Source organism: Melanostigma gelatinosum, assembly GCF_949748355.1.
Source record: "Melanostigma gelatinosum genome assembly, chromosome: 7".
NCBI classification, from domain to species: Eukaryota; Metazoa; Chordata; class Actinopteri; order Perciformes; family Zoarcidae; genus Melanostigma; species Melanostigma gelatinosum.
Genome location: NC_136640.1, coordinates 180,001 through 207,500, shown reverse-complemented (window position 1 = coordinate 207,500; position 27,500 = coordinate 180,001). Strand labels below are relative to the sequence as shown.

The 27,500-nt window shown below is 43.0% G+C and overlaps 2 protein-coding genes across 3 annotated transcripts in view; both read left to right on the top strand.

The window, feature by feature from the left end:
- nyap2a (neuronal tyrosine-phosphorylated phosphoinositide-3-kinase adaptor 2a) overlaps positions 1-18,203 on the top strand; it is a gene marked incomplete at its 3' end in the record, with an annotated part of 19,312 nt that extends 1,109 nt beyond the window's left edge. The window contains exons 2-7 of one of the 2 annotated variants that reach the window (XM_079271371.1): positions 2,855-3,072; positions 3,608-3,918; positions 4,078-5,121; positions 10,073-10,192; positions 13,078-13,190; positions 17,988-18,203. In XM_079271371.1, coding sequence (XP_079127497.1) covers positions 2,870-3,072; positions 3,608-3,918; positions 4,078-5,121; positions 10,073-10,192; positions 13,078-13,190; positions 17,988-18,203 — 2,007 coding nt within the window. In that variant the 5' untranslated portion in view covers positions 2,855-2,869. Of the gene's footprint in view, positions 1-2,854; positions 3,073-3,607; positions 3,919-4,077; positions 5,122-10,072; positions 10,193-13,077; positions 13,191-13,397; positions 14,444-17,987 lie in introns of those variants that run through there. The other variant, XM_079271372.1, reaches the window with a different exon arrangement.
- A 6,605-nt stretch (positions 18,204-24,808) lies between these two features.
- LOC306779538 (uncharacterized protein) overlaps positions 24,809-27,500 on the top strand; it is a gene marked incomplete at its 5' end in the record, with an annotated part of 7,272 nt that continues 4,580 nt past the window's right edge. The window contains 4 exons of the mRNA XM_079271502.1: positions 24,809-24,919; positions 25,272-25,446; positions 25,554-25,936; positions 26,603-26,657. Coding sequence (XP_079127628.1) covers positions 24,809-24,919; positions 25,272-25,446; positions 25,554-25,936; positions 26,603-26,657 — 724 coding nt within the window. The remainder of the gene's footprint in view (positions 24,920-25,271; positions 25,447-25,553; positions 25,937-26,602; positions 26,658-27,500) is intronic.

Here is a 27,500-nt window from a genome sequence, read left to right as displayed (position 1 = left end):
TGGTACCACTGGTACCACTGGTACCATCCGCTCTTGGATCCAGTAAAGTGAGCTGGAACGCTTGGATCTGCTCTGAGATCAGATCAACAGACAGACCGGACCGCTGGACTTCTCTTGCTGGTTTCTGTCTAAACTGGAAGCCCCCCCCCCCCCCCCCAACACACACTCCCTTTGCTGTCTCCTTCTCCAACACCTGGGCCCTCCCCCTCTCTTCCTTCTTTCCTTATCTCCCCTTCTCCTCTTTTAGTTCTCCTCTTCCTCACTGAGGACAGGAAGCATTACATCATGCTCCTCTGAGAGATGCTGCTGTTGCTAGGTTACCACCAGCTGACTCCCTGTTCCATTTTTAGAAGGACGAGAGACTGAGAGGGGGGGAGAGAGAGAGAGAGAGAGATTTTTTTTGATTTTTAGAAAACCTTTATTGTCTTTGAACCACATGTTTCTTTATCAACAAACATGAACGTGTCTTTAATTGTCTGTAGGCTGAGATCTGACTCTCACTTAGCGCCCTCTTTGTCCAGTTCTTTGTTCACTTTGTGAACTATTTTCTTGAGTCTGTATCCTTCCTGCTTCGTGAGACCTCCTCTGTCCTTGCTCCTCATGTGAGATCTGGCAGAGCTGGAGAGCTGCTCCTTGTCAGAGAGGTAGTCCTCCACTCTGGCTCCTCTCACGTTCTTACTCCTCCTCAGAAACTCCTTTATCTCCTCCAGCTGTAGTATCCAGAGCTCCTGCAGCTGCCATCCCCATCAGAGTCCTCCTCGCAACTGGACTCAGAGTCCTCTTCCAGACTGGACTCAGTGGTAGTTGACTCAGTGGTAGAGTATGTCAGTGGTAGAGTTAAGTATGTCAGTGGTAGAGTATGTCAGTGGTAGAGTTAAGTATGTCAGTGGTTAAGTATCAGTGGTAGAGTTAAGTATGTCAGTGGTTAAGCATGTCAGTGGTAGAGTTAACTATGTCAGTGGTAGAGTTAACTATGTCAGTGGTAGAGTATGCCAGTGGTAGAGTTGAGTGTCAGTAGTAGAGTTAAGTGTGTCAGTGGTAGAGTTAAGTGTGTCAGTGGTAGAGTTAAGTATGTCAGTGGTAGAGTTAAGTGTGTCAGTGGTAGAGTTAAGTGTGTCAGTGATAGAGTTAAGTGTGTCAGTGGTAGAGTTAAGTGTGTCAGTGGTAGAGTTAAGTGTGCCAGTGGTAGAGTTGAGTGTCAGTAGTAGAGTTAAGTGTGTCAGTGGTAGAGTTAAGTATGTCAGTGGTAGAGTTAAGTGTGTCAGTGGTAGAGTTAAGTGTGTCAGTGGTAGAGTTAAGTGTGTCAGTGGTAGAGTTAAGTGTGTCAGTGGTAGAGTTAAGTGTGTCAGTGGTAGAGTTAAGTGTGTCAGTGGTAGAGTTAAGTGTGTCAGTGGTAGAGTTAAGTGTGTCAGTGGTAGAGTTGAGTATGTCAGTGGTAGAGTTAAGTATGTCAGTGGTAGAGTTGACTATGTCAGTGGTAGAGTTAAGTGTGTCAGTGGTAGAGTTAAGTGTGTCAGTGGTAGAGTTAAGTGTGTCAGTGGTAGAGTTGACCATGTCAGTGGTAGAGTTAACCGTGTCAGTGGTAGAGTTAAGTGTGTCAGTGGTAGAGTTAAGTGTGTCAGTGGTAGAGTTGACTATGTCAGTGGTAGAGTTAAGTGTGTCAGTGGTAGAGTTGACTATGTCAGTGGTAGAGTTAAGTGTGTCAGTGGTAGAGTTAAGTGTGTCAGTGGTAGAGTTGACTATGTCAGTGGTAGAGTTAAGTGTGTCAGTGGTAGAGTTAAGTGTGTCAGTGGTAGAGTTAAGTGTGTCAGTGGTAGAGTTAAGTATGTCAGTGGTTAAGTATCAGTGGTAGAGTTAAGTATGTCAGTGGTTAAGCATGTCAGTGGTAGAGTTAACTATGTCAGTGGTTAAGTATGTCAGTGGTAGAGTATGTCAGTGGTAGAGTTGAGTGTCAGTAGTAGAGTTAAGTATGTCAGTGGTAGAATTGAGTATGTCAGTGGTAGAGTTAAGTGTGTCAGTGGTAGAGTTAAGTGTGTCAGTGGTAGAGTTAAGTGTGTCAGTGGTAGAGTTAAGTGTGTCAGTGGTAGAGTTAAGTGTGTCAGTGGTAGCGTTAAGTGTGTCAGTGGTAGAGTTAAGTGTGTCAGTGGTAGAGTTAAGTGTGTCAGTGGTAGAGTTAAGTGTGTCAGTGGTAGAGTTAAGTGTGTCAGTGGTAGAGTTAAGTGTGTCAGTGGTAGAGTTGACTGTGTCAGTGGTAGAGTTAAGTGTGTCAGTGGTAGAGTTGAGTGTGTCAGTGGTAGAGTTAAGTGTGTCAGTGATAGAGTTAAGTGTGTCAGTGGTAGAGTTAAGTGTGTCAGTGGTAGAGTTGACTATGTCAGTGGTAGAGTTAAGTGTGTCAGTGGTATAGTTAAGTATGTCAGTGGTAGAGTTAAGTATGTCAGTGGTAGAGTTAAGTATGTCAGTGGTAGAGTTGACTGTCAGTGGTAGAGTTGACTGTCAGTGGTAGAGTTAAGTGTGTCAGTGGTAGAGTTGACTGTCAGTGGTAGAGTTAAGCATTTCAGTGGTAGAGTATGTCAGTGGTAGAGTTAAGCATTTCAGTGGTAGAGTATGTCAGTGGTAGAGTTAAGCATTTCAGTGGTTAAGTATGTCAGTGGTAGAGTTGACATATTAACAAGTAGAACAGGAGAACAGGATAGATCAACATTTAGTCCATTCCTGTAACTTGTGCTTCTGTGTAACTAGCTCCTCTGATTCTACACGAGACCTCGTGCTCTTATTTTGTTCACTGAATGAATATCGGAGACAGACTGTAACCAGTGTTATCTACAGAGACATGGTCCTTTGTGATCCTCCTCAGGTCTTCTGGAGAGTCATGACATCTCAGGAGGAGGCGTCTTCCTTCAGGAGTTTTTGTCAATATGTGGAGGAGAGTGGCCTTCGAACGTACGATGGTCTGGTGATCCAAAACGCCTCTGACATCGCCAGAGAGAGCGACCGCATCCGCAACCAGAACAACTGGACCTACCTGCAGGAAAAACACCAGAAGAAGAGACGACAGGAAGAGGCCATCAAGAGGTAGAACACACAAACAGATAAAAGCTTAAACACGTGACCACTGCTGAATGTAGATGTTTAACATGTCAACGAAATTGAAGTTGAAGACGTTGAATTAAAAATGTGGATCTCAATAGTGTGAATGCTGCTGAATCAGCATAATGTACCATGCAGTGGAAGTGTAGCAAACCACAGTTGATAACCACCATCGTGATAGTTGATTCTTGACTTGTCTGACTGGAGTTTTAGACTTTGTCGAGCCAGCTGATGTAAAGTAAGCATGTCTCTTTGTCCAACTTACTTTGTAAAGAAAACTTCCAGTTCATGTTGTCTGTCGTAGGAACAAACAGGAAGTTACTGAAGTCAACTGCTTCCTGTGACTGTTCAGATTCTGATTAAAATGTGTTTATTCATGAAGAATGTATTCAGTACAGTAATTTCAAATAACAGTGGTATTGTAGTGAGTTGTTAATCAGATTAGTTTTGGTTCGTGACACTCGGGTGTTGTGTGATTGGTTGATGATCTACAACTTTGTCTCTCCACTGGTCCATCCAGGATTGGTGAAGATGTAGCCATGGCAACAGACGGGGCATACTCTGGAAAACATTTCAGGATGGGTTTCATGACGATGCCGGCACCACAGGACCGTATGCCGCCACCAAGTCAGGGCTTCACTGTCCGATCCCAGTCCCTCCACTCGGTGGGTGGAGAAGACGACTCCAATCCAAACTGTAAAAGACCTCCGCCCAAACCCAAGAGAGACCCCAACACCAAACTGAGCAGCAGTTCTGAGATGGTGAATGGAAGCTCCAGAGTCACCAAGAAAGATACTCAAGAGACCAAAGAGACTTCGGAGCAGGCTGAAGGTGAGAACACCCGACGACACCTGTTGGTTGAACACGACACCTGTTGGTTGAACACGACACCTGTTGGTTGAACACGACATCTGTCCCATATTTAAGAATTTTTCTTTCAGAAGTGATGAAGCTTCAGATTCTAACATCAGTCTGTCTGTTTGTTTGCAGCTCGATGTCATCTCAACAGTGAAGACTACAGGAAGCTGCCTCCACCCAAACCTAAAAGGAACCCAAGCACTCAGCTCAGCACCTCCTTTGATGAATCTTACATCCATAACCAAGGCAACAAGAAGTCTTCCTTGCGATGGGATAAATCTTTATCCCAGAGTCAGAGTCAGGCATCGAGGGACACGGACGACGAGGAGCCCGTCTACATTGAGATGGTGGGAAACATCATGCGAGAGTTAAAAGGTCAAGAAGATGTGAAGGACGAGCAGAGCGAGTCGGTGTACGAGGAGATGAAGTATCCAATGTTGGAGGACTTCCTGCAGGATGCTCACTCCACCATCATAGATCCTGAAGCCTGGACGGTCCGTGGCTCTCTCTGCGACATCCCTCCACCTTTCCCCAACCTCCTGACTCACCGCCCACCGCTGCTCGTCTTCCCCCCCCTCCCGGCTCAGTGCTCCCCGAATTCTGATGAGTCCCCCCTCACCCCTTTAGAGGTCACACGGCTGCCCATGATGGATAATGCCTCCTACAGCAAGTCGGGTGGTGTCGAATATCCTCAGAGCTCCACCCACCATCGCAAAGAGCGGGACCGAGACCAAGACCGGGAGCGGGACCTGGCCTCCACAAACACCATCACCTCCTCCGGCCGCTCATCAGCTCCACCTCTCCACTCCAACCTCTACAAGTCGTCTGGCTCCGCCCACAGTGGGCATGGTTACCCCCGCAGCCAATCAGCATGTCCTTCTCCGGTCAGCATGGGTCGCTCTTTGACTCCCCTGTGCCTGAAGAGACCCCCACCGTATGACGCTTTGATGGCAGGAGGAAGTATGCCCCGCTCTTCCTCTTCCTCATCCTCACACAGGGCCGGGGAGGCCGGGGCTAAACTGAGTAACTCCTCCTCCACCCATGGTTCCATGCAGAACGTGTCGATGAGGTCACAGACACCCACAAGCCCATTGGATGAACTCAACAACCTGTTTACCTCAGGTCGACAGGTGATGAAGAAAGTGACAGGAGGCAGGAAAAGCAGAGGGAGTGAAGGTACATATTCAGTTCTGCATGAGTTCTTTAACAGTACTATGACTACAACAGAACTACAACAGTTTAGAACCAGTTTTACATCTAGTAGACAGGTGGTAAAACCAGGATCAACAGGCAGGAAGAACAGGGAGGGTGAAGGCAATAAATAACAGTCAGTGTTACATCTGAACAACATCTGTACTACATCATTATAGTCAGTCTATCAATTCTACATCAGTCTTACGTCAGCTAGACATGGGCTGGAAAAAAAGATCAGGAGGCTGAAATAGCGAGGAGGGTGAGGGTAACTCTTCATCCGAAATAAATATGTACTATATCAGTAAACTGCGTAAAACACTATTTTTCCTAAATAGTGAGAGTCCAAAGTGTTAAAAAGTGAGAGTTCCTGGACTTTACATACAGTCAAGAAAGACAAGACAGGGTCAAATCAAATTTGAAAGAAGTAAAAGAAACAAAGTTCAAAGTCAGCTTTATTGTCAATTCCACAATATGCACCCAACATACAGAGGAGTTGAAAAGATGTTTCTCTCCAGTCCAACATATAAACATATAAAGTGAATACAGTGCAAATAGATTAAAAAACATTGAGACAACATATATAATGAGAAAAAATCTGTCATTCTGTATTTAGCAGCAGTCAGACATAGAGTCTTAAAGAGAGGAGGGAGAGAGTTCAGCTTCCTAACAGCCTGGTGGACGAAGCTGTTTGAGAGTCTGGTGGTGCGAGCACGGAGGCTCCGGTAGCTTCTCCCAGAGGGCAGGAGGCTGAAGAGACTGTGTGAGGGGTGGCTGGAGTCGCACAATCATGGTCACTTTGCGGGTGAGGCGAGTGTCGTATATGTCCTGCAGGGAGGGGAGTGAGGGCAGTGAGGGGAGTGAGGGCAGTGAGGGCAGTGAGGGGAGTGAGGGCAGTGAAGGGAGTGAGGGGAGTGAGGGCAGTGAAGGGAGTGAGGGCAGTGAGGGCAGTGAGGAGAGTGAGGGCAGTGAGGGGAGTGAGGGGAGTGAGGAGAGTGAGGAGAGTGAGGAGAGTGAGGAGAGTGAGGAGAGTGAGGAGAGTGAGGAGAGTGAGGAGAGTGAGGGCAGTGAGGAGAGTGAGGAGAGTGAGGGCAGTGAGGGGAGTGAGGAGAGTGAGGGGAGTGAGGAGAGTGAGGAGAGTGAGGGCAGTGAGGGCAGTGAGGAGAGTGAGGGCAGTGAGGGGAGTGAGGAGAGTGAGGAGAGTGAGGAGAGTGAGGAGAGTGAGGGCAGTGAGGGGAGTGAGGAGAGTGAGGGCAGTGAGGGGAGTGAGGGGAGTGAGGGCAGTGAAGGGAGTGAGGAGAGTGAGGGGAGTGAGGGGAGTGAGGGCAGTGAGGGGAGTGAGGAGAGTGAGGGGAGTGAGGGGAGTGAGGGGAGTGAGGGGAGTGAGGGCAGTGAGGGGAGTGAGGGCAGTGAAGGGAGTGAGGGGAGTGAGGAGAGTGAGGGGAGTGAGGGCAGTGAGGGCAGTGAGGGCAGTGAGGGCAGTGAGGGGAGTGAGGAGAGTGAGGGGAGTGAGGGGAGTGAGGGGAGTGAGGGGAGTGAGGGCAGTGAAGGGAGTGAGGAGAGTGAGGGGAGTGAGGGCAGTGAGGGGAGTGAGGGCAGTGAGGGCAGTGAGGAGAGTGAGGGCAGTGAGGGGAGTGAGGGCAGTGAGGGGAGTGAGGGTGTTCTTGCCTTATTCAGTTTGCAGAGAGAGTAGAGGCGCCTCTGGGCTTTCTTTGCCAGTGATGTTGTGTTGGCTGTCCACGAGAGGTCCTCACTGATGTCCACCCCCAGGAATTTGGTGCTGCTCACTCTCTCTATATCAGCACCATTGATGGTCAGTGGTGGTGTTGAGTGTGGCCTCTCCGGAAGTCAACAATAATCTCCTTGGTCTGCTGTTATTCAGAAGGAGGTTGTTGTCTCTGCACCACGTGGTCAGAAGGCTGACCTCCTTCCAATAGTGGGTCTCATCGTCGTTGGTGATGAGACCAACCAGAGTTGTGTCGTCTGTGAACTTGACCATGTGATTGGTGCTGTAGGTTGTAGTGCAGTCGTGTGTCAGCAAGGTGAAGAGCAGTGGACTGAGCACACAGCCCTGAGGGGCCCCTGTGCTCAGTGTGATGCTGCTCGAGGTGTTGTTGCTGACACGTACTGCTTGTGGCCTCTCGCTGAGGAAGTCCAGCAGCCAGTTACACAGCGAGGTGTTGAGCCCCAGCTGCTCAAGTTTGAAGATGAGTTTTTGTGGGATTATGGTGTTGAATGCTGAACTAAAGTCTATGAACAGCATTCTCACATATGAGTCCTTTGAGTCCAGATGGGTGAGGGCTGGGTGGAGAGCAGAGCAGATTGCATCCTCTGTGGACCGCTTGGCACGGTATGCAAACTGGAAAGGGTCCGGGGGGGGGGGGGGGGGGGGTGGAATGTGACATGACTAGCCGTTCAGTGCCACCGGACGACAGTCATTAAAGCAGGACACCCTCTAAACACCATATAAGGACAGGTGATTGTTTATTAGATAACCCCCCTGAACTTTTTTTGCAGAACGATTTACTTAGATTATTTAGACAATTCACAATGTTATCATACATTAGGCATAGTGGTTTTGGTTTTTACAGTTAATGTTGCCACACAGAATTGCATCAAGTGGTAATTCAATATTACTTCGGCTCTTATCAGTTTGTGAGTTGTAATGCAAGAAATCATCTTCTGTATTCTATTTACTGGCAACATGACTTTACTGGAAAGAACCAACTTGCTATCTTGACAAAATTGCATGAGGTGTTGACCAAACAGGGAGTTATTATCTGAGATATCAGCGTTCATATCCCCCACAACAAATATGCTTGTATATGCACTCTCTTTGATAAAATAACTTATAAAAGCGAGCCGATGAAGGTATTCATCCTCATTTTGAGCACTTTCATAAGGAGTGTAAACAAAAACATTGTTATTATGTACAACTTTAACTGCTGTGCACCAGTCCACCTCTAGTCTAATCACACTGATCAGTGGATCATATTTTTTACGCCACAGAATGGCGACCCCCCCCCCGCCAGTGTGTCAGAGTCCAAGTCGGGCGAGAATTCTGTAGCGAATCCACTCACCAGTTTAGTCTTTATAGTTTGTATGTTTCCCCAGCACTGGTTCCAACAATACCGGTAGACTTCTTCTTTCTGGAAGGATCTGGCCGGGCTCTGGGCTGTTTCAGTCGTATGCTTTAGTCCCTCTCGTACTACACGGCTCCACACAGGTGACATGGCCGCGGCGTTTTCGCGCTCCGCATTCCAGGCTCCCTCCGTTGCGCCGGCATCCAGGACCAAGGGTCCAGGGCCGAGGGTCCAGATCCGAGGGTCCAGGGCCGAGGGTCCAGGGCCGAGGGTCCAGATCCGAGGGTCCAGGCGCCGGCGCTACACTCCAGCTCGTGCCTCCTCGTTATCCTGAGCAATGGGTGCAACCCCTCTGCTGAGGTCAGGTTGCTCCAGGACCGAGGCTCCATATACCTGAGTTACACCTTCCATGCCCCGGCTCGGTGCCTCCTCGTTGACCTGGCGAATCAGCGGACCCCTTCCGCCCAAGCTCGGCTGCTCAAACCTGCATGTGCGTTGGTTTATATCCGCTGTTATCACACGGAGACCCTCGCAGACATTTGTCTGCACACACAGCATGTTTCATGGAGGCCATGTCCGTGCTTAGACCGAGCAGGCAAGAAACGTCAAGCGTGTTGAAAGCCACAGGCGGACATTCGTCTCTGTAATGAGACACAAAGCGAGGGATGTTCTCAGCCTCATGAAGTAGTTTCAAACAACTCTTGATATTATTTGCGTCCTTTTGTGCCCCTTATCGCTACAAAACGTTGACTGGAGCTTGGGCAGAGTTCAAAAAGAGCATTCTTTGAACTCTCAATCCAATCCGACCCGAAATGGTTCACAGCTAATAAAATAATATCGTCCTGACTCAGTTTTCATTTTGATGACGAGAAAGTTTAAAAGTTCATCTTCCACAATGATTTTGCCATCAATAGCCGTGTAGGTCTCTGGTTTAATTCCAAAGGATTCCACGATAGCATTTGTACCAAAAGTATTCTGGAGCTTTAAAATAATCTCTCAACCATTTTAATTTGAAGTTATGGTTTACATCCATGAAGTCAAGTATCTCAATACAACCTTCAACTCTCAAACCTGCTTTTATAAATAAGAACATTTATTTTACCCAATAAAAGTTATTTATGTATTTTTGGACAAATCCCTTCAAAGCCACATATTGAATTTATTTAGTTTTTTGAATTTTTGTCTTGAAATAATTTTCCTGTCGTTCATTAAGATGTTTTAAATATGAATCCTAAGGTATTCAATACTTTTTTACTGATACATCACGGATTAAAATGTCTTCAGTGTAGCACAGACATAAGATTTTACACTTTGAGATGTTGAGTCTGATGCCAGAGAGAAAAAGGAATTAATCACTTTGTTCTTTATCAAAGGGACAGTTTCTTTTAATGATCCTGATCTACCTCTCAAAACGCCTAAAACCTTGAAGATAATGGCAATGTAATATCTAAATTGAGAGCATTTCATCAACGATAAGAAAAGGAAATGAAGAACTGGAGCAACCTTGGCCCTGTAAATGGTAAATGGGTTTGAGAGTTTCACTTCCTGCTGCAGCCTCCTGACCTCCAACACTTCACAGAGACGTTCATCTCCAAAGAGCATGAGAAACAACCTGGAGAGTTCTTTAAGTTCTTATTCTTTATCTTACAGGTTATCATGCATTCTTTAGTCATTGAAGTTTCATTCTAGACCATCTAACTGCTGGTTATCTGTCTCTGTTTGGGGTTATTGGTCTTGCAGATTGATTCTATGTCATCTTGGACAAATACATTACAGTTTATAGGAAACAAAGTATAGTTTAATTCTCTCATCCTGACTCGCTCTTCTGTCTTTATCTTGTTGTGTCTCTGTAGGCGACTCCAGGTCTCTGCCAAGACATGACAGTAAAGACGGAGACGGACAGTCCAGTCCAGTTTCAAGCAGGATGGGGAGGTCATCTGTCAGCCCCACCATGATGCTGTCTGGAGGAGGAGGTCAGGTTTGAATGTGAAGATGATAACAAGAGGTCAGGTCTAAATGTAAAGATGATAACAGGTCAGGTCTAAATGTGAAGATGATAACAGAGGTCAGGTCTAAATGTAAAGATAACAGAGGTCAGGTCTAAATGTGAAGATGATAACAGGTCAGGTCTAAATGTGAAGATGACAACAAGAGGTCAGGTCTAAATGTGAAGATGATAACAAGAGGTCAGGTCTAAATGTGAAGATGATAACAGGTCAGGTCTAAATGTGAAGATGACAACAAGAGGTCAGGTCTAAATGTGAAGATGATAACAGGTCAGGTCTAAATGTGAAGATGACAACAAGAGGTCAGGTCTAAATGTGAAGATGATAACAAGAGGTTAGGTCTAAATGTGAAGATGATAACAGAGGTCAGGTCTAAATGTGAAGATGATAACAGGTCAGGTCTAAATGTGAAGATGACAACAAGAGGTCAGGTCTAAATGTGAAGATGATAACAAGAGGTCAGGTCTAAATGTGAAGATGATAACAGAGGTCAGGTCTAAATGTGAAGATGATAACAGATGATGATAACAAGAGGTCAGGTCTAAATGCTAAATGTGAAGATGATAAAAAGAGGTCAGGTCTAAATGTGAAGATGATAACAAGAGGTCAGGTCTAAATGTGAAGATGATAACAAGAGGTCAGGTCTAAATGTGAAGATGATAACAGAGGTCAGGTCTAAATGTGAAGATGATAACAGATGATGATAACAAGAGGTCAGGTCTAAATGCTAAATGTGAAGATGATAAAAAGAGGTCAGGTCTAAATGTGAAGATGATAACAAGAGGTCAGGTCTAAATGTGAAGATGATAACAAGAGGTCAGGTCTAAATGTGAAGATGATAACAGAGGTCAGGTCTAAATGTGAAGATGATAACAGGTCAGGTCTAAATGTGAAGATGATAACAACAGGTCAGGTCTAAATGTGAAGATGATAACAGGTCAGGTCTAAATGTGAAGATGATAACAAGAGGTCAGGTCTAAATGTGAAGATGATAACAAGAGGTCAGGTCTAAATGTGAAGATGATAACAAGAGGTCAGGTCAAAATGTGAAGATGATAACAAGAGGTCAGGTCTAAATGTGAAGATGATAACAGAGGTCAGGTCTAAATGTGAAGATGATAACAAGAGGTCAGGTCTAAATGTGAAGATGATAACAGGTCAGGTCTAAATGTGAAGATGATAACAAGAGGTCAGGTCTAAATGTGAAGATGATAACAAGAGGTCAGGTCTAAATGTGAAGATGATAACAAGAGGTCAGGTCTAAATGTGAAGATGATAACAAGAGGTCGGGTCTAAATGTGAAGATGATAACAAGAGGTCAGGTCTAAATGTGAAGATGATAACAAGAGGTCAGGTCTAAATGTGAAGATGATAACAGAGGTCAGGTCTAAATGTGAAGATGATAACAGGAGGTCAGGTCTAAATGTGAAGATGATAACAAGAGGTCAGGTCTAAATGTGAAGATGATAACAGGTCAGGTCTAAATGTGAAGATGACAACAAGAGGTCAGGTCTAAATGTGAAGATGATAACAAGAGGTCAGGTCTAAATGTGAAGATGATAACAAGAGGTCAGGTCTAAATGTAAAGATGATAACAAGAGGTCAGGTCTAAATGTGAAGATGATAACAGGTCAGGTCTAAATGTGAAGATAACAAGAGGTCAGGTCTAAATGTGAAGATGATAACAGGTCAGGTCTAAATGTGAAGATGACAACAAGAGGTCAGGTCTAAATGTGAAGATGATAACAAGAGGTCAGGTCTAAATGTGAAGATGATAACAAGAGGTCAGGTCTAAATGTAAAGATGATAACAAGAGGTCAGGTCTAAATGTAAAGATGATAACAAGAGGTCAGGTCTAAATGTGAAGATAACAAGAGGTCAGGTCTAAATGTGAAGATGATAACAAGAGGTCAGGTCTAAATGTGAAGATGATAACAGGTCAGGTCTAAATGTGAAGATGATAACAGAGGTCAGGTCTAAATGTGAAGATGATAACAGAGGTCAGGTCTAAATGTGAAGATGATGACAAGAGGTCAGGTCTAAATGTGAAGATGATAACAAGAGGTCAGGTCTAAATGTGAAGATGACAACAAGAGGTCAGGTCTAAATGTGAAGATGACAACAAGAGGTCAGGTCTAAATGTGAAGATGATAACAGAGGTCAGGTCTAAATGCTAAATGGGAAGATGATATCAGGAGGTCAGGTCTAAATGTGAAGATGATAACAGAGGTCAGGTCTAAATGTGAAGATGATAACAGGAGGTCAGGTCTAAATGTAAAGATGATAACAGGAGGTCAGGTCTAAATGTAAAGATGATATCAGGAGGTCAGGTCTAAATGTGAAGATGATAACAGGAGGTCAGGTCTAAATGTGAAGATGATAACAGGAGGTCAGGTCTAAATGTGAAGATGATAACAGGAGGTCAGGTCTAAATGTAAAGATGATAACAGGAGGTCAGGTCTAAATGTAAAGATGATAACAGGAGGTCAGGTCTAAATGTAAAGATGATAACAGGAGGTCAGGTCTAAATGTAAAGATGATAACAGGAGGTCAGGTCTAAATGTAAAGATGATAACAGGAGGTCAGGTCTAAATGTAAAGATGATAACAGGAGGTCAGGTCTAAATGTAAAGATGATAACAGGAGGTCAGGATTAAATGAGATTTTCAGTTTGGACTCAGAAGCTGATCATCAGAGTCTGAGGAGTAGCTTGATTCTGCCCTTTTGTATTTTTGTCTCCCTAATATATTGCAGTGAATGTTGTGCTTACACTGTCAGATGAGGTAAAAAGCAAGTGAAATTTCTTCCGTAATCAGTTTTTTTGGATTGATGTAAAAACAATCTAATCTGCAGAATCAAAGTTGGTGTGTAAACTTGGCCGTTCAGCATCAGCTTCAGGAGTTCCTTCACCAGGTGTGATGCCACATCGTCACGTGTACGAGCTGCATCATCCCGCCCTTAGCCAGGTAGGATATCTGTAGATATGTGTCCATCTGTCAGTCTACCTGTGTGTTTACCTGTCCAACGGTCTGTCTCGTACCAATCTACCCGTCAATGCGTCTGTGTTACTTGTCTGTAGTTTAGATCCATTTTGTAAATCAGGTGACAAACAGCAGTTTAATTTTTTAATTTTTTATGTCGATAAATAATTGGAGACTTTATATTCCACACAGGATTCAACGTCACTGAACGACAAACCGTAAAAACATTTCACAAACTGAAGCTTTGATGCATCAGCTGACTGACATCTGAACTGTAAACATGTAAACCAGTGAACAAGTGTTTTCTTTACTTTGTTTCAGGAACATTTCATAAGTTAATTTGTGTGTAAAGTATTTGGTGATGAATTTAATGTTTTTTCTATTCTGTCTCAACATGAATTCTAAAAACTGACATTTCAATGAATTTGTCGATGTTTAAAGTGAAGTAATACGCAACACGTTCTCATTCCAACTCTTCCCATACTGATGCTTGGTTAGACCCTGGCATCACTTTCTAACACACTGCAGTCCAGCACATCAAACTATGACACTCCAGTACGGTCACATAACCACATATTTGATAACCTCCTGTTGTCAAATATTTGGTTCAGAAAACACAACACAAACATCACTCACGCAATTTAAAAATAATTCAACAACACTATGGGACAAGGACACTGGTCTCCTGGTTGAAAGTCCTGTGTTTTGTTTGACCCACTCACCTCTACTCCCACCCTACGTCATCACACTCTAAGCATTTTGTCTGAGTGTCTTATATTGACACAAATATGTTAACATTGTAGTAACTACAAAGCCTACTGCATGGCATACAGAATCTAAAGGGTGTGACAAAGTGTTGGTTTGATTTGACGCCATGGGAATGAGAACGGGCTGTAATACTGTAACACTGACACTAACAAACTTTCATTCATACGATCTTTAAACGAACAAACCTTACTTAATACTAACATTAAATGTTCACTGATTATACTTACACTGAAGCATTTTAATAGATCTCATTCAAACTTGATCCATTATTTTACATTTATTTACACTAATAACAACCTAACCCAAACTGAGCCCACATGAACCTAACCCCTCTAAGCTGTAGCACCGACCCACCAGTTGACTATGATTCTCTCACAAACTTTACTCTCTCGTGTCATGATGATGATGTACATTGACATGAAATCTGAAACTTTGTGTTCCTGTTGAGTGTTTATGATGAATAAACTATTTAATTTCACCAACTTCAGAAGCACATCATGTAATTTCTGCCAAGGGTTATGAGTTGTGTCTATACTTATGAAGGTAATAAAATAATTGCATAGAGTCTGAACCGAGACTTTATTAAAGCAACACTCTTTCCTTTCTCACATAGAGGCAACTCAACAAAATAGCTTCCAGTTGTATTCACATGATTGCGTCACAATTATTCACATTATGACATTTCATTCTAATGAAATAGCCACAAGTACCGTCAGCCAACATCAAAAAGTGATCAATGAGTGATAAAGGTAGAAAGTGATCAATGAGTGATAAAGGTAGAAAGTGATCAATGAGTGATAAAGGTAGAAAGTGATCAATGAGTGATAAAGGTAGAAAGTGATCAATGAGTGATAAAGGTAGAAAGTGATCAATGAGTGATAAAGGTAGAAAGTGATCAATGAGTCATAAAGGTAGAAAGTGATCAATGAGTCATAAAGGTAGAAAGTGATCAATGAGTGATAAAGGTAGAAAGTGATCAATGAGTGATAAAGGTAGAAAGTGATCAATGAGTCATAAAGGTAGAAAGTGATCAATGAGTCATAAAGGTAGAAAGTGATCAATGAGTGATAAAGGTAGAAAGTGATTAATGAGTCATAAAGGTAGAAAGTGATCAATGAGTGATAAAGCTAGAAAGTGATCAATGAGTGATAAAGGTAGAAAGTGATCAATGAGTGATAAAGGTAGAAAGTGATCAATGAGTGATAAAGGTAGAAAGTGATCAATGAGTGATAAAGGTAGTTTTTTAGCTAAAAGGTGCGGGTGGATTGTATTAAAAGCACTGGAAAAGTCAAAGAACATGATCCTAACAGAGCTGGCAGTTGTTGCAAGATGACTATAAATAGTGTGGAGCATAAAAGTAGTGCATCATCTACCCCTACACCCTTCCTGTATGCAAACTGCAAAGGATCTTGGAAGACTGAGACCTGTGTACTCAGGTGACCCAGGACAACCCTTTCAAAACATTTCATTATGTGCGACGTCAGAGCTATAGGTCTCAGGTTAGTAAGACCGTGACTCCTCACACTGGTTTTCTTTGGGATTGGGACTAAACAAGATGTTTTCCACATGACTGGAATTTCCGATGAAGACAGAGACAAGGAAAAGATCAAATGAAGGACTGAGCACAGCTGGTCGGCGCAGACCTTAAGGGTGTGGATGGACACTGTCGGGGCCTGCTGCCTTGTTCACCTTAAGGCGCTTTAGCTGCTGTCGAACCTCCTCAACATTTAGTCCAATAGCTGGGCTACAGTCCTCAGGACTACTCGGTGCAAGAGAAGAGAGGATGCTCTCGTGAGATGCAGAGAAATCAAATTCATCAAACCTTGCAAAGAACTGGTTTGCTTCATTTACATTGATCCCAGCACCAGGGACGCTGGCAGAGCTGGTCCCATAACCAGTAATAGATTTCATGCCGTTCCAGAGGCCCCTTGTGTTACTGTTGGACATCTGTCCTTCAACCCTTTCCTTGTATTTACGCTTACCCTGATTGATTATTGCTTTTAATTCCTTTTGGGCAGTTTTAATCATGTCTTTGTCGCTGAGGAAAGCAGTTTTCTTCCTATTAATAGCAGCCTTGTCACCCAAGGTTTGTTATTCGGGAAAGTTTTTATTTGTTTACAGGGAATGATATTCTCGACACAGTAATTAATATAACTGGTGACTTTATCAGAGATGCTGTCCAGATCATTGTCATCCTCCAGAAACAGTCCAGTCAGTGCACTCAAAGCACCCTCTGAACGGTTCACATGCATCCTCCGTCACACACCAACAGACGTGGACGTAACTGGCAGCTTCCAGATTCAAGGAGAGTAGCTGGGTGTCAATAATATCAGATTATGATCCGATTGTCCAAGAGGGGGGAGCATCTTTGAAATAAAAATGTCCTTAATGTTTACATAAAACAAATCGATGGTTGTATCAGCCCTCGTAGGGCATGACACCATTTGTTTGAAAGAGGGTAGAGTGGCAGAGAGAGAGCAGTGATTCAAATCCCCATTGATAAGAACCAGCGCGTCTGGAGAGGAGCGTTGCAGGTCATGGGTGACTCTTGATATAGTCTCTGTGGCCAGCTTCCCGTTACCCGATGGAGGAATGACAGATGACAGGTGACAGAGTCGCACAGGTGACAGAGTCGCCAGCAAAGGGGCGGCGCCTCTGAAGCAAAGCAAGCATATGTAGAAACCAGTAAAACAAGCTGACAAATGGGCAGAAGAAGCAGCTAAAACAGGTGAGCAAGGAAAGGTCTACAAGCTAACCAAGATGATTAGCGGCAAATACAGGGGGACATCTGATATACCAATAGAAGATAAACAGGGAAAGCTTCTTACAACGGAAGCAGACCAAGAAGCTAGATGGGCGGAGCATTTTAGCGAGGTGCTGAACAGGCCTCCACCAACAACACAGGCCAACATCCAAGATGCAGAAGCAGATTTGGATATCAGCATTGAACCACCAACCAAAGATGAAATTATAAGGGCGATTAAATCCTTAAAAAACAGGAAAACCCCTGGTCCACATAACCTCAATGCAGAGCTCTTCAAGGCAGACCCGAATCTGGCAGCAACAATTCTTCAACCACTTGAAGAGTTCGATTCGATTATTATTCATCGAATAACAGATGCTGTAGACCAACATCTCCGAGAAGAACAGGCAGGTTTCAGAAAGGGTAGCGGTTGCAATGATCACATATTCACGTTACGTAACATCACAGAGCAGTGCACAGAGTGGCAGAGGGAACTGTATATGAACTTTGTTGACTTTGAAAAAGCATTTGACTCCATTCATCATGAAATTTATTGCGGCATTATGGGATCCCTGAAGGTATAGTTCATGTGATCCGAAGTTTTTATACGAACTTAACATGCAGGGTTGGAAACAGTCTCCAAAAATTCCAACTGAAGAAAGTTGTGAGAGAAGGATGTGTGATGTCAGCTTTGCTCTTCAATATTACTATTGACTGGGTAATGACACAAACAACTGAAGACCAAAATAGAGGCATTCGATGGACACTATTTTCATCACTTGAAGATCTAGACTATGCAGATGATCTCTCTCTTCTTTCACATACTCATCGGCACATGCAGGAGAAAACATCCCGCCTCAGTGATTTTGGTCAGAAGATTGGCCTGAAGATCAGCAAAAAGAAAACAGAAGTGATGACTCTGAACATTCCAAGTCTCTCACCAATTCAGGTTAACGGAGAAGATCTTCCCAAAACTGACGAGTTCACATATTTGGGCAGCACTGTCGGACACGATGGGGGCACAGATAAAGACATCAAGAATCGTCTTGATAAGGCTACTGAATAACATATGGAGGTCACAGCAGTACACTATCAAGACCAAACTCAAATTGTATCACAGCTGTGGTTTATCCACCCTGTTGTATGGTTCTGAGTGCTGGAGAATGACACAAGAAGATATTGATTAATTGATTAATTGATTCCAGATGCCATGGATCTGTGGAGATGCCAACATGATAGAGATGATTGATGTATTGATTGATTGATTCCAGATGCCGTGGCTCTGTGGAGATGCCACCATGATGGAGATGATTGAGAAGAAAAGAGTTTTGTGTCGAGAGATTAAAGCTCGTCAGCGTCCGGAGAAGAACCTTTGTAAACAGGACAGCATGCCTATCCTGCCCAGCTGGAAGAGGAAGCAACCTCCGCCATACGCCACGGTGGCCGCCGGACAGACCACCACGGTGTTCTGGGACACGGCCATCTGAAATACAGCACACAGAAACAATGACCATGCTGTCCTTATTCCTGCTAAGCGGTTAACGTGGCCAATGAAAAGAGTATTCCATTCATTTTCCCATTCACATAAAATGCCCCCATGACGTTCGTCCTGAAGAAAACCGTTAATGTGCAGTCGTTTTGCTCCTGTGGTGTTCTCTCGTTGTCACTCTTCAACCTTTTCTTCTCACGGTTCTTCAAAAGAACAAACTCAGACAGGAAGAACAGGAAGTCATGTTGATGTTGTGAATGTGCTGAACACACGTCCAAAGAACGCTCCCGTAAACTAACCAAATTCAGATGATCAAAACAGAATATGCTGTTGACATGAGCCGTATTACATTCAGAATAATAGTGGAATATTAGTGTGCATGAAAACATAGTCATTGAGGACGATGATGATGATGAAGCCATCAGGCCACGGCCACCACATCCACAGCTCCTCCATGTTACAAACTGCTGTTTTTCTCTCATCGTTTGATTGACAGTATCTGCTGACCCTTCACTGCCTTCAATCAGCAGTCGAGTCAATAAAGTTTAATCAAATTCATCAGTTAACTTCCCCCAGTTATCCCCGCGAGCTGTTAGCATTTACACATCATGAATCAGTTAAATAAGTCATGAAATATGACTTTAGCCTATATTAATTTGTACCTTTGATTATTTATTCATCAAATTAATCAATATTAAACAAACAAATACAGCATCAAAGAGAAGCAAAGAAATGAATCAAATATCCATAAAATGGATTTTATATTATGAGCAAATCTATCTGAACAGTTTTATAAATGAAGTGACCTCATGTGGGTCTCGATCCAGATGTTGAGACACTGTCAAAGAAATAATGTCAGAAAATCAGTGGAGAGATTAACCATTTTAATTTATATTTATTATTTAGCACTTAATGTGGATGTAAAATAAGTAAATTCAAGTTTTTACAAAACATGAAAAACAAATGATTTCAGCCAACAGCAACAATTAACAGTCAAATCAGAGCGCTGGGAGGCGTGGCCGTAAAGGTGTAGCACAGCTTTCCGTCGTCTTTCTACTGGATATTTTTATATCTGACCACTGGAAAAGATTCAGATGTATCTTAAGGTCTGACAGTTGTGGAGCAGAACACTGTAAAGAGAAAAAAGTTATTAATAAACTCTACTCTGTGTGAAAAAAATGACCTAAATCTGTCAATCAAACATGTTTTTATATTGAAAAAACAGTCTGTGAATCTGTGTGGATGAAAAAGACAGTAAGTGATGATGTTTTTATATTTAAAATAGCTTTTATTATGGTGAAAAAATAACTATTTTAAAATGAGAATATTTTGGCACGCTGTTGGTTGGTTTGGTCTCATCCATTATCTGCAGTTTATCTGCAGTTTAACTGTAGTTTAACCGCAGTTCAACCACAGTTTATCTGCAAATTAAATTCAAGATAAACTGTAATTTAGCTTCAGATTAATTTCAGTGTTTCTCCACTTTGACTTCAATTTAGCTCTCATTGAACTGCAGTTCAATTCAAGTTTAACTCAAGTTTAGTTGCAGTTTAAATCGGTTCAGAGCTGTGACACATTCAACAACCAGAGATGTTGTTGTTTAATTGGAGATGGTTTGGTTTATTTGCTCAGATAACTACACCTCTGATTAAATGTGAAGGTCCCCTCACCTGAAGGTCAGTTTTCGGGGCAGTGGATGAATAAGTGTCTGCAGAAAGAAATGACTTGATGAATGCAGTGTATTGATTTATTGATGGATGTGAATGAGCTGATTAATTATTGTGATGTCAACGGTAACATGAGACTGAAACAAAGCATTCTGGGATACAGTGGTGAAACCTGTCTATTAGATTAAATGTTGAAATATGAACAAACACACTTCAGAGTTCAACTGAGTCTGAAAAGTGTCTCTTTTCTTCAATAATGATTGTTATTTGTCTCATGAAACGATCAGCTGTGATTTCAGACATAAAACTAAATTCACTTATGTGCCGACTAAATTTTGCGCTATCGAGCCGACTTGCCACTCTGAAGCATTAAAACCACAATATGTAACTACATTTTGGGCTTTAAATCTGTGTGCCAAGTTTGCTTATGTTTCGAGCATGTTTAGACCCTCAAAATTACCTTTGTTTTTCACGACGAAGACTGCGTTGCCACGGCAACGGCGTTCCACAAAACATCAAAAGCTTCATGATCTGGCATTATGAACTTCTTATATTTGTGTGGAACTAATTTGATGTTGATTTGATTTACCTACCAAGAGAAACAAGCCAAAGTATAAAGACTTTAACTACCTGTTACCAGTAGGTGGCGCTATGACTATGATTCAAATTTGGCCTGCAAATGTCTTCAGGCCTGGAGTCTAATCAAGCATGTGAAATCTGGTAAAGATCTGATGATGTGGAGTCGAGATCCATCAGTTTATTCGTTCATGGAGAACGATCGAAATTCGCCGAGCCGCCACGTCGCCGTCCTTCAGTAACTTCTTACAATCTTCACAATGAAGCATTATCAAGGTCTTAAGGCTTGTTTGACAACATTTGAGAGGGATCTGATTAATCTGTGAGGAGCAGGATGTCAAAGTACACAATTTACAACTTCCAGTTGCCACTAGGTGGCGCTCTTACTATGATTCTAAATGATCATATAGATGTGTTCCAACAACTTCCTGTTTTGCGCCGAATGGTGTTTCTTTGACGCCACGCTACAGACACATAGTTCGATAACTTTTTGATCTTTGAGTAAATTTTCACTGCCAAGGTCTCAAGAGCAGACTGACCAAATCTGAAGTCAATCAGGTTAAATCTCTGGGAGGAGTTCGTTAAAGTACGACGCCTTGAAACGGTCAGAAAAACGTCATAAAAGTCTAAATGGCCGACTTCCTGTTTGGTTTAGAGAACAATTCCAAGAGGATTTTTTGTACGTCCCATCCCGATCCACATACCTACCAAATTTCATACAGCTGGGTGAAACCCAGTGTTGGGGCTACTCAATAGGGTGCGCTATCGAGCGAATATTTCATAACGCAGCTGGACACCCCAATCAGACTGCAATTTTCGCAAATTCTGGATTGCGTGCCAAATTTCAGAAGTTTTCCAGTATCCCAAGCACCTCCTTTTCGCGATGAAACACGTAAAATAAGAATAAGAAAAAACATTCGAAAAACAAAAGGTCCTCAGCTCCGACTACGTCGGTGCTCGGGCCGTGACAAACATTTGAATTTCAATCGGTCCTGCTCTCTGACTATATGGGTGCTTGGCAGTGGCGGCTGGTGGAACATGTTCTAGGGCCGTCCTATCAATGTCAGCAAACATCCCAGTATGATTTAATGCAAAACAATTAAAGTATCAAACACGCATTATTACTTTGCAGTTAAATATTTAACATTTATTCCAACACGAAAACAATCAGTAAATAACACTTATATAATATTATATAATATAACATAATATAATATAACATGTTCATTTATTGAGATGTCCTATGGACCTTGTTATAGGAGGTAAAGATCAGGAGAAGTAAACATGAAGTGTAATTATGAATACTGATGTTAAATTAAGTTATGATGAATTTTCACTGTTAATTTAACATCTCTGTTACATGTTGATGCCTCCATGACCAAGTTAAGCAGATGAGACTGAGGACAGCGATGTAGAAGAAAAGATGTTCACTTTGTCTAATATGTAGCTTGACAGAGTTCTCATGTGTGTCCTGGTGTTCTCATGTTTCCTTACCTCCTCATCTCTCACTCCCTACCCTGGTGTTCTCATGTTTCCTTACCTCCTCATCCCTCACTCCCTACCCTGGTGTTCTCATGTTTCCTTACTTCCTCATCCCTCACTCCCTACCCTGGTGTTCTCATGTTTCCTTACCTCCTCATCCCTCACTCCCTACCCTGGTGTTCTCATGTTTCCTTACCTCCTCATCCCTCACTCCCTACCCTGGTGTTCTCATGTTTCCTTACCTCCTCATCCCTCACTCCCTACCCTGGTGTTCTCATGTTTCCTTACCTCCTCATCCCTCACTCCCTAACTGTCCGTGCTGGATCCGTCCCCGTTGTTTTAAAGCTAAATAAGTGATTAGCATGACGTCATGCAGCTAGCTAACCTGTCTGGTGTTCAGCTAGTACAGAAGCTTCATGTACTGCTTCCCTTTCCCGCGAGTCTGCTGTCTGATTGTGAGGTCAGGCTGATCTGATATCAGCTCTTTGGCTGCAGAATCTCCTCAAAGTTCTCCTCTCAAACGGGTCTTGGAGGAGGAGTGCTCGCCTGTAGAGACTTCTCCTGACGAGAACGCGCAGTGAGGGGGTCTGATCGTTCTGGCCCCACTCTGAATCTATTTGAGGGCGCTGATTGGCTAAATTGTATGTCACTCATTTATATCTTGAATCAGCGATTGGCTAAACTGCTTCATAGACCCGCCTCTTTTGGGCCAAAACGATCAGGCCCCCCAAGCTGCGCGTTCTCAGAGTGTCTACACACAGACGGAGAGCACGAGCAGGAAAAGCATATATTTTGCGCAGATATCACATTTTACACATATTACTGGGTACATTCCATTGTTCAAAAACAGAAATATTGACAATTTGTATAATTTATGATTATTATAATTTTTTTTTTTTTCTGTGGCTCAAGGTGGGGCCAGGCCCCCTGGCCCTCTATTGACCAGCCGCCACTGGTGCTCGGGCCCGAGTAATAATGAATACTGCTGCAAGCAGCGATGTACGGGCCCTCGCACCTTCCCGCGTATATCAAAAACATGGCAGGACCAAGCTCTGAGTAACAACATAATATCATTTGAATTTGCACTATCCAGTCATGCTAACATTTAAATATTTTGTTACATATCATCAGTAAAAGTTACCGCCCAGCTAATGTAATAATAAATCATGTAAATAATATGCGCTATACTTGTATGCTTATATTGCGGAGTTGTGAGGTCACATGTAAGTCGGTCAAATACTCCGAGCAGGGCATTCCGGCGCCTGCTCGCACGATAGAAACAGATACTGTGGCCCTGAAAAGAAACACTTGCTTAAACCACCAGATTAGGGCGGAAGACCGCCATCTTAGAGTAGGAGAAGAGCTCTCTTATCTATTCACACAGAGACTTCAAAATAGCTTAGAATTGCACCCTTTCGGCACCTCGAGTGTTAACAACATGCACACACACTGATGATGCAGAGAAGGCGGTCCGGACGTGAGCCAGTGTGGGCGGATATGCCCAGCGCTCCAACCAGGCCGCTGAACAGCTAAACACAGCTCGCCTGCAACTTTGCTTTAACCAATAGGCTCCAAAAGGAGGACCTTTACATAAACGCATGCGCACTCTGTCTAAGCGCCTTTTTAGCTTTTCATTCGCTCCTACAGAGTGAACTTTTCTAGGTCCGTGCACGTATAACTGCTGGACATAATACTTCTGTTACAAACAAATGTTATTGCTTGAATTGAGCTAAACGCCTCGATCTCAGTCTGTTCACCCGAGTTACATCCTCAACACTAACATCAGCTAACGTTAAAAAGCTAACGTTGATGTTCGCTCCAAGCAGCTAAAAAGAATGAAGTCATTCTCGTCTTTTGTTAAAGTTTCTCTGTATTTTATGATGCCACCAGTTTTTCAACCAATTTAAAGTGAAAGTCTCCTCATCTTTAGTTCAATCTACAACCGAGGAGTGAGTGTAACATTTAAATACTTTATAGACGTATCCTGAGAAAGAGTTATGAAGGTGAAAGTGTTAAATTAATTGAAGAGCAACAATCTAAATGTTCCTAAATTCATCTCGGAACTGTTTATTTACACATACAAGGAGAATAGTGCTGAACAATAAACTATAAACACAGCGCAATAATACCAGACATTATTTACACATACAAAAATATTAAAATGTGTTAATTAAACAAACAAATAACAGTAAAGTGGCAAGTGTATTTTAATATAAAAAAGATTACTACTACTTACTACTGTAACAGTAACAAATTATCCTGGAGATTCAAGTGTATTCTGTTTTTTTTACTTTACTTTGTATTTGTTGTAGTTTTCTTCTTATTTATATGGTGTTATGTTTTGTGGTATTTTTATTCAATTCAAACTTGTAGAATCGTGTTTGCTGCCAACTGGTGGTCACTTTGTGTAACTGCATTGTTTAAATAGAAGTTCAAGGAATATTCATATGAATTATATTTTATTGTTATATCATTTTGTTTAATTTTGGTAGTTGTGTGTGAGACAATGAAGGATTACAGTGTGTAACTTTATTGTTTGAATAGACGGATGTAATGATACACTGTGAACTCTCCATTCAATCAATCGATCGGATCCAGATTCGGATCCAGGAGCCTCCAGACAAACCGAATCGCAGATAAACATAAAACGTCCTGTGTGATGTGTGTTTGGACACATCTGTCCACAAAACTTTTACTTTGAAAGGTCTGTACTCGGCAGTGAACCGGATGTAATCAGAGCGCCATATTGGATACAAAGATCCAAACTGTTTGTGTTTCAGACTTTCTCCGACAGTTACAGACACGGCTGACCCAGGACAGGACTACCGTCTCTGAGGCTCGGAACACCGGTCCGTTTCCGGTCCAGAGATCCTCCGTGATGGAGCGGACCGACACGTTCGTGTGTCAGACGGAGCTGATCATGGAGGCGGCGGTGGAATCAGTCGTCTCTGTTCTCCTCCGAGAGACGGAGGACGGACAAGAGAGACTGGTGAGAGGACATGAAGACATGTATTTAGATTTACATGTTATACATCAATATATATTCACATATATGAATAAATACATAAACATGTAAACGTTTATCTGGGAGCTTAGAGAGCTTCAGAGGAAAAGCCCACCGTCACTTCCTGCTTTGCTGGGAGTTAAAATCACGCGAGACCACATAAACGAGATTTCAAGTAACTTAAATTGAATAACGATGGACGATGGCTTTATAATGTAATTATTGTTCTAATAATTAATATAATGAAGTAGAAACAATAATTAAAGATGGACTTTATAATGTATTTATTGATCTAACAATTCATAAATAATAGCCATAACTTGTTGTTTATCTACAGGATCAGCTGACGGCCGTCCTCCATCTGATGACCAGAGAAGCTGTTCGTAAGATCTGCAGAGTTTTCAGAGAGCTGTGTGTGAGCTTAGTGACGGAAAATGAAGCTCTGAAGGACAAAGTGGGACATTTGGAGTGTGAACTGAAGACACAGACTGTTTATAAGATAAAACCATCAGGTGAGACAGAGCAAAAGGTTTTATATCAGAAAGATTTGAATAGAACTGAAGAAAACAAGAAAATAATTAAAGGTATTTCCTGTTTGTCATCGTCCTGAATCTCCCAGATGGACCCGCCTCCTCTCTGGACATCAACCAATCAGCTGCCGACCCTGCAGCTCTGGCCATGGCCACCCTCAACTCCTCTAGATCCAGACGCAGAGCCAGCGGAGACCCTCAGGTGCCTTTGGTCATCATCAGCCAGCCGCTCCACGGACCAATCACAGGCCAGAGCAGCCCCGCCCCCCTGCTGCTGCCGATGACACCCCATCAAACTACAGACGGTCTTCAGACAGAGGTGGTGTTAGAAGTGAACCAGATCTCCACCGATCCTGATCATCATCCACCGGAAGTGATGTCGCTTCCTGTGGATGATGATCAGCCAACCAGTGAGCCCACAGGTCTACCGGTGATCAACGGGGAAGACTCACCTGAAGAGGACCAGTCTGTAGTAAGTCTTTTACTGAGTATATAAGGGGTGTAACAATACACATATTCTATTGAACCGGTCGGTACGAGGCTCACGGTTCGGTACGCATTACGAACTGAACAATACGTTTGAATAATACTATTGCCGTCTGACACTCCACCACGTAACAGACAACGTGCTGTTTAAACGGGGGGCGACCGTGGTGCACTGGGTTAAGAGGGTCGTCTGGGAACCAGAAGGTCGACGGTTCGATCCTCAACTGGGACGTGTCACGTGTCGAAGTGTGCCTGAGCAATACACTGATTAACATGATCAGTTAAGAATCATCATATTATATAAATGAATATGTTGATTGACATATTAGGAGGAATAATTTATCATATATAGAAATAGAGGCAGGTTCCCAAAAATGTCAATGTTTTTTAAATGAACTCGGTTACGTGACCGTGTCTCTTAACGTTTAGTTTCTTTTAACTTGTCTTGTTCGGTGTTTTCTGTCTGTAACTGTGTTTCTTGTGTTGCTGCCTGTCTTGGCCAGGTCTCCCTTGAAAAAGAGATTTTTAATCTCAATGGGACTCACCTGGTTAAATAAAGGTTCAATAAATAAAAAATATATATTTCAAATAAATCTAATGAATTAAGATAATTCATATCTGAACAATAGAATCACAAGTGTCTGTTTTACAGGAAACAGAAATAAAGATCGAAACCGTTGAAGCGACGCTCGCTGACAGTCAACCAGGTGAGATATTATTCTTATTAATAATAATAATAATATTTGGTGCTTTGTGACTCACAGACTGCATGTCTGAGGTAATGTGTCTCAGTGTGGAAGGTAACTTATGATTTACTCTCGGAGGTACCAGTCCATCAACTGGTTTACTCTCGGAGGTACCAGTCCATCAACTGGTTTACTCTAGGAGGTACCAGTCCATCAACTGGTTTACTCTAGGAGGTACCAGTCCATCAACTGGTTTACTCTTGGAGGTACCAGTCCATCAACTGGTTTACTCTAGGAGGTACCAGTCCATCTGCTGGTTTACTCTCGGAGGTACCAGTCCATCTACTGGTTTATTCTCGGAGGTACCAGTCCATCTACTGGTTTATTCTCGGAGGTACCAGTCCATCTACTGGTTTACTCTTGGAGGTACCAGTCCATCTGCTGGTTTACTCTCGGAGGTACCAGTCCATCTACTGGTTTATTCTCGGAGGTACCAGTCCATCTACTGGTTTACTCTTGGAGGTACCAGTCCATCTGCTGGTTTATTCTCTGAGGTACCAGTCCACCTGCTGGTTTACTCTTGGACAGGGGTCGGCAACCTGCGGCTCTTTAGCCTCTCTGTTGCGGCTCCCTGAGGTTCCCAACTGGTGCACCGGATCCGGACCCAGGAACTAAAACCCAACAGATAATTCGGAATTATACATATTGGGCACCGAGTTTAAACTTTAACCGTCGCCTCTTATTCAGCCGTTACAGCACTTGTTCGGCGGTGCAAGAAACACACCGAACAATGCATTGCCAATCACATCACGTGATGCAGCTCAGCCAATCAAACAAGTTTCGTGACTCGAGCGTGGTTTACAC